This window comes from Podarcis vaucheri (assembly GCF_965113315.1).
Source record: "Podarcis vaucheri genome assembly, chromosome: 12".
Classification (NCBI taxonomy): domain Eukaryota; kingdom Metazoa; phylum Chordata; class Lepidosauria; order Squamata; family Lacertidae; genus Podarcis; species Podarcis vaucheri.
In genome coordinates, this window is record NC_138750.1 from 11,839,216 (window position 1) to 11,851,828 (window position 12,613).

Here is a 12,613-nt window from a genome sequence, read left to right on the forward strand (position 1 = left end):
TGAATGCTTGCCATACGTAAACAGAAAACCAGATTGAGTTCTTAACTTGTCTACCATCTGAACTACTAGACTGTTACAAACAGAAGACAAGTATTGGTGTTTGCTGGATGGCAGATTTTTACCCCATGAACCCCACTGTAATAGGTATGAGTTACTCGTGCACAAACTGGTGCCTTTCTCGGTTAATTTGCCTTGTTAAACCTTTCTGACTGCACAGCCCCTTCTCATCGTGGCTGCCTCAGTCACTGGCAGAATCCGTCAGTGGGTGTTTCTTGAACCTCTTCCAGCATAAAAGTTGTTTGACACCCAGTCTCCTCCTCTCACTGTGCGGGAGTCTTCTGCGCAGGGAAGGCGTGGGTAGCGGAGGACCTGGGCTCTCCTCACTGATGTCCAGTGAAGAGTCCTGGAGCCCTCTCTCCAATTCCCCCGTCTGCCCCCCTTTATCCCTGGTGTTGCGCTGATTGGCTTTCCCCTCTACTGAGCTGTTTCTCCCCCTGCTGCTGGGTCCTTCGCCAGCATCATCTGGGAGCCTCCCCTTCGCCTCTCGCTCCGATGTCAGTTCCCTGACACCCACTTATAAACTTTTCCTGCACTATCAAGAATGTTGCAGTATGCCGCAGCAAGGACACTTTCTTTGAGCGTTCAGACTAAAGGTCCATCTAGCCGAGCCTTCTGTTTATGACAGAATGCCTCTTCCAAGTTTGCAGGCAAGAGATGAAGCCAAGAATCTACAGCCACCCCCTGTTGTTTGTTTCCAGCACTTGACATGCAGGAGTTTGCGACCTCTAAATAAGAAGGTTCCATTCAGCTGCCATGGACCTATTTTACATGCATGTGTGTAATCCAGGGATGGGGAACCTGGAGCCCTCCATATCCCGTTGGGCTACAACTTCCACCATCCCTGACTCTGGCTCATGCTGGCTGGAGTTAAAGTCCAATGACATCTGCAATGCCACAGATTCTTCCATCCCTGGTCCATTCCCTTTCAATGACATCAGTATTTTTAAGAATTTAAACATCTGAACAGTCCCTATATAACCTGAAAGACATGTGCCTTCACCTACAGGCTTTGATTACTGCAGAGAAGCATGAAGTAGAATTTGGGGCAGAGTGTGTATTTATCATTACTACTACTATTATTATTATCACTTTGAATAATCATCCTCCTAGTTCAGCAATCCCTTCTGAATCCATTCCCCACAGCCGTATTTCTCCTGGTTTCCCCAGGCTGGCTGACAGCTTCACTTTATGTTCTGGCGTTGGAAACTATGAGCTTGTTTTGACAACCAGTCTTGCTCCCCCCCCCCCCCGCTTCCTGCACCCTTTCATTGAGTTACTGCAGCTTCCCCCACCCCCACCCCTGTTCTGGGTCTTGACAAGCTTTCAAAATTTAAAGGGAGGGGAGCACTCAACATTTCTAATCACCCTGCAATGGAGAGGATATTATCACTGAAGTGGTTTTAAATGTGTCATAAGAGATTTCATTTGGAGGTTAGGCAAATACCTAGGGTAGATAAACTTGAATTATTGGTGCTCCTCATGTATTTTTCTTCTTCTTGGGAGGGTTGATGTATAATTTTAGCAACCAAAATGTTATGCAAGTTTTAAGATCCTTTAATGTGTGAAGTCTGGATGCAGGGAAGCCAGGGGAGTGAAAGGAAGGGCTGGGAGGAATGGAGTGGTCGGGCTGACTTATTTCCCACTCCCAATCCTCCCTCTTTTGCCATTAAGTCACTGCAGCTGAATGGAATGCTTTTTCCTTGAGCATCTATGTGAACTAAGACCTATGTTTAGATCTACACCTGCTCACTCCACCCTTCATCCTGCTTCTACCCATCTTCTGCACATAAAAACCCATGCGCCATGCCCATCCCTCTGCAGAGAGAATGGGCCATTGGTTTTTTGTTTGCATTTTTATTAAAGATTTTCTTGGTTTGCAAAAGTATGTGCAATGTCTCTCTCTCTCTTTTCAAGTAACATTTTTTTACAGATCAGTTTCATTTGTTGAGACATTAGGAAGAAAAGGGGGAAAGAGATGGAGAGGGGAAAGGTGAGTGGGGGTGGGGTCGGTTGGCAATATTTCTATTTTACTTAATATATGTGGGGTTTTGTGGCAGCATCTCTTATGCAGGTTCTCTTCTATTCATTTGTGTTCCTTTGGTGGTGAGAGAGGTTGGGGTTGGCCTAGGGTGTGGTTGTTTGTTTGTGATTGGCTGTGGTGATCTTTGTTTTCACGTGTGAGTGGGGTGTGTGTGTGTTTTGGATCAGGTTAGGAGTATCAGAGGGGAGGAGGATGTGGAGCTGTTAAATCTGAAGGATCCTGTGAGTGGTTCAACATTAATCTGCATCTTAGGCGCCAGTTGGTTAAATGTTTGGCTAGCCTAATAGGCACTTTGGCCATAGTTTTCCGTATTTTATATAAGCTACCTAGAATACTCTTGCTTAGGTCAGATATAAATGTATAAATCAAATTTAAAATGATATTAAGGATTTTCTTTAGCCTTTTGCATAGTTAATAGCTAAAGATGTTTTTTCAGAGGGTATTAATGGCTAGAAGATGCTTGCTTAAATGAGCATTGATGGCTTTGGATGCCTGGTAGCTAACAGGTTCTTGATGATATACCCTATCTGCCGGAGTGTCAGCTGGAAGGAAATCATTTGGAAGTTAAAATGGAATAGATGTCTGAGTTATTGCAGCTAGATTTCAAGAAGAGCCTTGTGGTTGGAGGCTCCAAGGATATGCTGCTATTTTGGAGGGAAATGTAGTGATATAGGTGCTTGCCTGCTTCCTTTTGTTCAACTTGCAAAAAGGGACATCTTATAAATTTCTATTCTTCAATGTGTTAAGAGGGAAGTCTCCCAACACTAGAAGAGTTCCTGTTTCGGGCTGGAGAAAAAGAGCAACACCTGGCTTCAGAGATTAGAACCGACAGCAGAAGCCCATAAACTATACCTAAATGCAAGAAAATATTTGGTAACAAGATGGAAGCTGAGAAAGCAAGAACCCCCTACTTCACCCACATGTGGCTAAGTACAGACCTGGACAAGGCAAAGTTGAATGCACAGGCAGCCCTCAGGACACATGGAAAAGTGGGCAGTTCCACTTTAATCAATTTAAGCAATGCTTTAAGTTATAAATTCTTTGATTTTTGATTCTGAAATGTAATGAAATATAGAAAACTTAATAAAAATTATATTTTAAAAAAAGGAAAAGTGGGAAGTTCCTTTTCCCTTCCCTATCTCTAGAGAGCAGTCTCTAACTCTGGGGTGCAGAAAAGCATATTCATTTCATAGGACTGGTAAAACCAGGACACATCTTAAAAGTATCAGAAACTTACTGAAGAATTCTGTATTCAAAAGTCACATCATTAAATCCTCCTTTTAATGATCATTCTATGATTCTGTGTGGACCAAAGTTCATGATGCAGTCCTACAAATCACTTCTAGAGATAACCTCCCGCAGCTTCCTTACAAAGGGAGCAGAAACTCTCTGTGATGTGAGCTTTCCACTGATACTGTCTCAAACCATGCAGAAATGGAAGTCACTCCAGCTTGCATCCCTTGGAACCTAGATTGGAATTTTGGAGTAGACCTCAAGCCTAACAAGCTAAGCTTCGACCCATAAGGCAGGGATCCCAATTCCTTGATGTCACAGACTGCCTTCTGGACAAAAGGGCAGGAATAAGCACAATACTAAAAGGGTGCCTAAAATTTCCAGTATGTATGCATTATTTGCTAGACTTCCATTCCACCTTTCCTCCAATATCAAGCCCAAGGTGGCATACAAAAGAAAGAAAGAAAGAAAGAAAGAAAGAAAGAAGGAAGGAAGGAAGGAAGGAAGGAAGGAAGGAAGGAAGGAAGGAAATTCTTCAACCAAGCTCTTGGAGAAACAACAAAAAGTGTTTACTTGTTTCTTAAGTAACAAGAAAAGAGATGCTATAATATGCTGCTCTTGGAACTTCCTGTCAATCCTGAAAGTCGGGAATGTGAATGAATGTTAGTGATGGATGATGCTACATCACTACTATTAATAATGTAATTCTAAGTGTGAACCTACGGATCGATAACTTGCTAGAATTCACTGTGCTGCTGCATCTAAAGCCCAGAACATTATCAGAACTTGTATAAGGTAGTCAACATTTTCAGAAATTTAATTTTAGTTAGCTTCTAAAAACTGAAGAATGTTACTTTTATTATTATATCAATCTTTTTTTAAAAAAGACGATGTACTTTATTAAAAAAAAATGCACCATGTGGCTGGTTGGCATAGCTTTTATACCAAGCTAATAACTTGGATCATGAATGACTGTGCAAAGCCCATTCAAAAAGTGTAACCTGCTCTCCCACTCCAAATATTAGTGATTCAGTCACTACAGGGAAAGTTAACTGAATGATCAGAGGGGTTTTTTAGGAACGTTCACCTCAACTTTTCCTGGATGTGCAAAGAGAAAAAGAAAGAAAAGTTGGACTTCTCACACTAGCATTTCATATCTGGATGAAAAACAATGGTGTTTTATTCTATCACACCATACTACACCAAGGAGCAGCTGATTGCTACAAGTTTTAAGGCTCCCTAACTTTCAGAAAACTGAACATGCACTTAGGAGTCTGGTTAATATTTTCTGCTGTCTCTGCTGCCAGCCTAAGGTTGGAATCTTGGGCCTTATGTTGTATGAGGTCAAAGAGGGAGTATTTATTTCCCCCTTCAAACTCTTATAAAAAGCAGAGGTTATGGCCAGGACAGGCCTCAGATTTGGATATGGCATGGGCTGGCCAGTGGCTTTGCCAACAGCCCGCTGCCAACTGAGAAGATCTCTCATTTCTTAATGGGAAAAGTAACTGGCAACTGTTGAAATGAAGTGGGAAAAGGGAGAAGCAGCTGTGATATTGCAGGAGCTTCTGTGTGATCACCTCTCATTTCCTAGGGGGAGTGGTGCAGCAGGGAGAGTGGAAAGCTCATTTGTCCCTCATTTGATGGGGACATCTGGAAAAGGGCCTCTGAAGATGACTCCAGGTATGAGAGGAGGCAGCACTTCTGACCCTACAATTATTCAGGGACTTAAAGGACACCTGTTTCATTGCAAGGGGCTAAAGGATGATCTCCTGCTGAAATGTGTGCGGAAGAAAGCAGGGGAGCGATTCTTTCATGCTCGTTTTGCCCCACCAGCACTGCTAGGGCTAAAAATTGTGTGTGCAACAATTGTGGGGTGTATGTGTGAAAGGATGGAGTATAACTGCACTATAAGGGAGCTACAAACACCCTGTGCTCAAGGGCCCGTAAAACCCTGCACCAAGCCTGCTTGCGAAGGTCATTAGGTTAGGGCACTGGCATCAGCCCTGATGGTTGCAAAGCATGGACACACCATAAGATGAGAAGAGGCAGAGATTCCGAAGATAAAATTGCATATTAATGAAGCTTAATTAACTTTGCTTGGTTCCCCCATGTTCCCCCACAAAGGAATGAGATCCTCTGTATTCCACTTATGACCCAGAACATTTGGTTGAAAAAGAGGCAGATGGGGGAACTAATGCGTTTCTTCCAGCTTATGGACCTATGAGCAAAAACTCATTTTTAGATTCTCCTGTGTTGCATTTGAACTCGTGGGAGTTCAACTGATTGCTCCCTTGTATCACAATATGATCTACATATCTCAGTGGACACTCTTCTTCCACCCAATTTACTGACAGCTCTCCACTGAACAAATAACAAAATCTGAAGCACAGTAAAGAACATACTGCAATATGTCGGAGTTTAGTGAGCTATTGCTAACAAAGGTTTGGAAAACCAAGTTTAACTTTGTGTCCATACAGCTCTCAGAAAGTGAAAAGCAGTAAATGCTAAAATCAATTTGTAGGCATGGCATTATTAAGGATTGCATCCTATAAGAGTATTCTTATAAGCACAAACCTTCAACCCATACATGCCCTTCCATCCCACAACTGTAGATTTCGTTTGACCTGAGGGCCACTGAATTCTGAACTTAAGCATCTTGTAGAAAAGTATTAAAACATATCTATTATATCTGGCTTTGGGCAGCTGAGGCTAAAGAGGTAAAGCTGTGGTGTATTCTTTGTATACAATGTACAAGAAGAACAGATTTAATTCCAATTTAATATGTATTTCCTTTAAGATCATATGTTTAATAGCACATGTAACATTGCAGCTAAAGAAGCCTCTTTGCTTCCCGTGTACAAAATTAGTAGATCCATCTCCAAATCACAGCCAGAGTTAAAATCAAAACTACGCTTTCTTTTTATTTGTGCTTCCAAAATGAGAAATTAAAACAACATGCCAACACTGAGTGCACATTGCATGCATCCCATTGCACATAGAGTTTGGATTTGATATCCCGCTTTATCACTACCCGAAGGAGTCTCAAAGCGGCTAACATTCTCCTTTCCCTTCCTCCCCCACAACAAAAACTCTGTGAGGTGAGAGGGGCTGAGAGACTTCAAAGAAGTGTGACTGGCCCAAGGTCACCCAGCAGCTGCAGGTGGAGGAGCGGGGAATCGAACCCGGTTCACCAGACTACAAGTCCACTGCTCTTAACCACTACACCACACTGGCTCTCATGGAAAGAGACTAATGGAACCTGTATGTTTTGTGCCCTTTTTGGCCAGGTTTCTTAAATCCATTTTACCCACTAATTATAAAAACCCTGGAGAAGTTGGCATTGCACCCACGAATGAAGGTGAGAGACGCAGCACTAGCATATTTACTGCAGCCAGCTCAGATGCAGAACAATCATGCAGAACACCCATCCTCTTAGCAGAGAAGCCTTCTGACAAACCCAATACAGTACTAGCTACCTGTTTTAGACAGTTTGCCGGTACTTCTGTTGCTTGATGAACTGTCTCCTCTCGTCAGAACAGTTATTCCACCAAAACTTGCTGTCTTTGTTATGGCTGGCTTCAAATTGCGATTGGAGCTGTCCGAGTCCGTGCTGCTCCAGGGCCTCTGGAAGTCTGCCCATTTTAGCTCATTATCAGTACTGCTTTGCCGGCTGCCAGATGTCTTCCCCGTACTATCCCTGTTACCCCTACCATGCAAAAGTGGGGAGGGGAGATACAAAAACAAATGGATCATTTTTGCTCAAGCTGCAGCAAATCTGAAAGAGATTTGAGGTTGGTACACACATGAGAATACACACGAGCGAAAAAGTCAGGATATTTATTGAGTGATTGGTGGGCTGTTGCAAAGGGCCGCTGGGCTGCGTTCAGCAGAGGGATAACAAGAAGTGCAAGAGGAAAAGTAGGCCAACATTTTATCTTTGCCTTTGCTGTTGTGCGTGCTTTAGCAAGAAGCCCAACAAACTTCTTTGCCGAGTTTGAACTGCAAGAGCAAATCTGAGGGCACAAAACCATTTATGCTGAAAGAACAGCAGGGTGAGATGTAGCCAGATGTTTTGAACTACAACTCCCAGTCAACATGGCCAGTGATTTGGGAGGATGGGAGTTGTGGTCCACAGCATCTGGAGAGCACCACATTCCTCTGATAGTATTTAAATAATAGTTGCATCTTCACTCTCTTTGCACAATTTAGAAGCCTATAGAATTAACACCGTGTTCTGCATTTCAGAATCACCATGTTAACAGCTAACAACACAACCATGCAATCAGAGAGACTGGCCTCTTTTTTTTACAGGTGTACTTTACACTTCCCTGTAGTTTGACACTTCTCCCACGAAACCTACTTTCACTTCGGTTTCAATTAATTCAAGTTCCACATACAGTCAAAAGCCCTTGCAAGAAATAATACACATAGCAGTGATAGTCCACCTCTGTACCTGAGTGCTACATGTCACTGCTAGACACCCCTAAAACCTTCCTTCCATCCTCATCTTTGTTGTCAAAAACTGCCATTCTGAGGGCCAAACGAGTTGAACCATTAAATGTGCGAATGCATTTAACGTGCTTTGTTGTTTTTTTTAAAAAATAGTAACTATTGGGGGGAGGTAATGTGGCATATTGGGTGGGGAAGGGTATTTAACCGCTTTCTAGGTGCAGTAATTCAAATAAAATGTTTCCCCTAAAGCTACTATTTGCCCCACTTTGGTGGGAAACACAGCTCTGAGTGGAGGACATTGCATGGGAGGTCAAAGTTAAATGCCCTTTCTTGTCCACTGCAGTCCTGCTAGGTCCCTCAGTACAGACACCAGACACATTAAATGTATTCACACATTTTACGTACTTCTATGTTTGTCCTGGGCCAAATTGGAATTTTTCAAATATATCTTTTTTCAACTCCTTTCAGGCTATTTCACCACACACTTGTACTGAGCCCTTCAGTGGCTCTCTCTTCTTCTATAGCCCATCAAATAGATTCTTGCTGTAATCTTAAACCTCTTAATTTTGCTTTGCTATAATTATCCTTTCTTATTAAACTTTGAGTTGCCCTTTGCTCTCACCCTCTTCAGTAACCTGCCTATTTATCCACTCCTCACATAATTGCCTCGCTGCCGCCTTCAGGCCTCATGTGCTCTGTACAACTTCTACGAACATTCCCTTCGTCTATTCATATTTCCTAGTGTGACGCTTATGACAATGCTCCTGGAACTCAAGCATCTATTAGTATTTCTCTGAGCTCCTTAATATAGAAGTTGTTTTCTTGAATCGTTTGTGAAGAAATCAGCAAAATATGCTCACTGAATGCAAATGGTGACTAAGTATATGGTATTGTATGCAATACCAAACCCTCCACAAAATAGGGAGTGTGCCATTTCTCAAATTATTACCTGGAACTTCACACTTACACATTAGAAAACAAAACTACACCCTTACCTTCTAATAGGCATATCCAGTAAACGTTACAGTTCACCACATGTAGCTGAGGCTTACATTTCTGTACAGTGTTTGCTGTTTTTCAGTTTGAGGCACAGAGAAGGAGACTGAATATCATATGCACCAAGTACATTCAACTCACTCAACTTAAAATAGGGCCCTTTACCTCTAAAACATAATAATAAAAACTATTTTCTTCTTAAGGGTCTCATATTTGTTGCTGCCACATGCTAGCAGCAGAAGGTGCATCTCAAATCAGAGGAGAGCAGTTTTTGGTTTTTTTAAAAAATTCAGCATTGCAGTGTAATTGCCTTTTAAATACTCAGGGAAGCCTGGCTATAATTTTCCTTTTGTTAAGCACACAAATCTAGGTCCAGAGATCCATCCCACTTACAGGAGGTTCCAGTGTACACAAAGAGCTCCTGTACGCATTAAGGCTGGATGATATATAATAAGTCCATATTGTGATATCGGTTTCATAATTGTTTACCTGGCAGTATATTGTGAATCATGATGTGTGCACGCACTATGCAAAAAACACAATGTAGGAAAAACCATGAAGCCACCCAGTGCTTCTACATAGCTCCATCTTTCTTTCAGACATGTGATATATCGGTATATCATGATGTTTAGCTGGCAATATATCACAATGTTAAAAACCAACCCTAGCATGCACAAGTGCTTCCCCACCGCTACTGTAGACTGTTGTATGCATCTCAGTGTTCCAGCAGATGTGAAGGTTGAAGAGCAAACCCACTGCTTCCATGAGCTACCTGTGTAGAAAGTGCTTTCTAAATACAGTGGTACCTTGGTTTAAGAAGAGCTTAGTTTATGAACAACTTGGATTAAGAACGCTGCAAACCCGGAAACAGGTGCTTTGGTTTGTGAACTTTGCCTTGGAAGCAGAACATGATGAGTGTGTTCCATTTGTAAATTGAGTCCCCCACTGCTATGGGAAAGCACACTTTAAGAACACTTTGGCTTAAGAATGGACTTCCAGAACGGATTAAGTTTGTAAACCAAGGTACCACTGTATTAAAAATACTAAACATAAACATAAACAAATAGAAACGGGGTAGAAGGGGGTGCAGATATGAAATCAGCACAAATCCTGGCCTGTTTCCTCTGATTTCACCAACATATTTGGAGATTTCAATAACAGATGCTGAAATTTCATGTCACCATGGTGAAATGACTCCCTAGCTACTTCTAAAACTAAAGCCTTCTCTTCCCTTTGTCCTGCCATGATCCCTAAAGTCAACTGACAGTCTCAACCACAACTGGGTAAACTATCTATGTACTAGATCCATATATAAAAAATCAACTGTGTAACTCTGTCCCTTTGGAGACTAATTTAAGACTCAATCTTGAGACGCTTCTGAAAGCTTTGCTGGATATGACGTTTCCAGGAGAGGAGCGGGGTGTGGTGTGGAGGATCAATTTGGGATCTTCTGAAGATTATCTGAATATTTTCAATGGTTTCATTTAGGTTTTGTTAATGCCATAGCCCACTCTGAGGTCAAAGCTAAACATTTAAACAATACAAAATTACAAATATATCTTTAATGATCTGTATTGTGCATACCTGAAGAGCTGCCTTTTCTTAAGGGTTTCATTGCATATGCTATCCTCCAAGAGCCTGATGAAAATGAAAAGGAAGGAAACACATTTAAAAACAGGGCATTTTAAAAACTTGGATTTAACTTGATGCTTCAGCTGTTATAGCCATATTTTTTTTATCATGCTCCTTTTTTAAAAATAAGATTGCAGTAAAAGACACAACAGCTTTAGTGCAGTAGCCATAAGGATGATTTTGGACTCTCTTCTTTGATACTGATTTGTGCACACTGAAAGGCAGCCCCTTTTCTAGAAATTATTTTTGCATTGGTTGCAACATGTTTGCTATAAAAAATATATTTATGGTAGTGCATCACTCCGTAATGTGACACTAGAGTAGGCTCTGATAACATTAAGACACTCATTATTTTCCAGTAATGTAATTGCAGCCAGAATAATTCCATTTACCACAAGTCAAGAGCATTTATATATCTGAGAAAGACAGCATGAACTCTCCTCTGAAACTCAGAATATTCACATACTGTATGTTGTTCTAAGGTGAAATGGCCACCATCGGTGGCAGATTTTACGTGTCATTAAGGGTGGGAGAGATCCAGATCAAAGCCTTGAGGCTGTCCATTTGTGAAGTTCCCATTTATTCCAGTGACGTTTCCTTGCACTGGAGACCTTCCTAGTGAATTCTTCTTCACATTAATTAGTGGAATGAGAGAAGAGCCATTTGGATTTTCTAATTCAGTCACTATGATGTCTTGTGACAGCCTTGGATATTTGGTAAAAACTAGTTACATTTCCCCAGTGTGTGTGTGCATGCATTGGTTTGTTTTTAATCACTAATATAATATGTAACACACCTAAGAAATTAGTGACTTAAGTGCATCCCATCAATTTAATGATATATCATTTTAATACCCCTTCACTTATATTTAAACTGAAAACCTCTGCCAAATGCTATGTATTCCTCTGCTCTAATGTTTGCATATATTTGCTAACCTGCATGTTGAACTTATTAAAAAGTGGCAATATGAGTTCATTACATAAAATCAAGAAATTAAGAGGTCGGCTAATAGACATAGAAAAAACAGTGGGCTAGGTCAGGCAAACTCGGCCTGTTTTGGGACTACAACTCCCATCATCCCTAGCTAACAGGACCAGTGGTCAGGGATGATGGGAACTGTAGTCTCAAAACATCTGGAAGGCCAAGTTTGCCTATGCCTGATATACTCCATGCAAGCTACTTTAAGTTGGGACAAATTAACTGATCCCTCAGCCAAAGTAGCATTAGAATACAAATTGAGGCTATTAAAATATACTGACTTGGGTCCAGATTTCGCCTCCCATGAATAGAAGGAATCTGTGGAAGGCTCCTGATCTATTGGAGGAATCCCACTGAGAGAAAAGGGTGAAGAAGTAATTTTCATTTGTCCCCCCCCCCCATGAAGATCCTATGACCACCCCCTAATCTCTACCAGGAGGCAGCACAGAAGGCTGCAGGAGAAAGGCTTTTAATACCAGTGGGATCATTCTGAGCTGAACTCCACAACCGTTGCTTGAGACCCAGGTCATAGTAGGAATGCCTCTCCCATTACTTGCCAACACATGCCTTAAATTCTGCTGATAATTTCATCTATAACCACAGCAAATTCCATGGCGACTTGTAGAATGGCCTTTTTGGGTTATGGAACTCCCTTCCATTAGAGATACATTTGTATCTCATGTTGACATCTTTTTGACAGCTCTTAAAAGCATATCTGTTTCATCTGGCTTTGGGGGAAGTAAGAGTTAGTTGGACAGTTCCCCGTTATTGTGACTTTGGCGTTGCTGCTATTTTGTGGCTGACCTGTGAATTAGATCATTTTGTGGCTTATGCTGTTTTTTCACTGCAATATTTGCATACTACCTTGAGAACTCAAGTTGAAGGCCTGTCTAAAATATGCCAAACAAGTAAATAACCCAAAATATATACAATGCATATGCACATTTTTACCTGTTATCCAGAAAAATGTTTTCTTGGGAGCAAACTGACTGGAAGACAAAACAAATAAACAAATAAAAAAGCATTTTGGTTGGTAAACAAGGTAACCCTCACATACGACTTTTCCAGGTTGAAACCAGAATTACTTTCCACATTCATGCATCATGGATACAATGAATGCTCAAACGATTGTTAGCAAGGAATGTTTTTGTGGGGGTCACCACATCAATATTTCTTATCTCAGAAGAGTTCAGGTTTCAGATATTTTTTGAGAAGTATAGG

At 41.3% G+C, this 12,613-nt stretch overlaps 1 protein-coding gene across 21 annotated transcripts in view; it reads right to left on the bottom strand.

Annotated features, from left to right (window-relative positions):
- The window catches only part of ARPP21 (cAMP regulated phosphoprotein 21), a 241,559-nt gene that overhangs the window by 58,861 nt on the left and 170,085 nt on the right, over positions 1 to 12,613 (bottom strand). For 18 of the 21 annotated variants that reach the window (XM_082192791.1, XM_082192792.1, XM_082192793.1 and 15 more), the window contains 3 exons: positions 12,344 to 12,381; positions 10,367 to 10,420; positions 6,808 to 7,040 (listed from right to left, as the gene is read on the bottom strand). In XM_082192791.1, coding sequence (XP_082048917.1) covers positions 6,808 to 7,040; positions 10,367 to 10,420; positions 12,344 to 12,381 — 325 coding nt within the window. The remainder of the gene's footprint in view (positions 1 to 6,807; positions 7,041 to 10,366; positions 10,421 to 12,343; positions 12,382 to 12,613) is intronic. The other 3 variants (XM_082192783.1, XM_082192786.1, XM_082192781.1) reach the window with 1 other exon arrangement.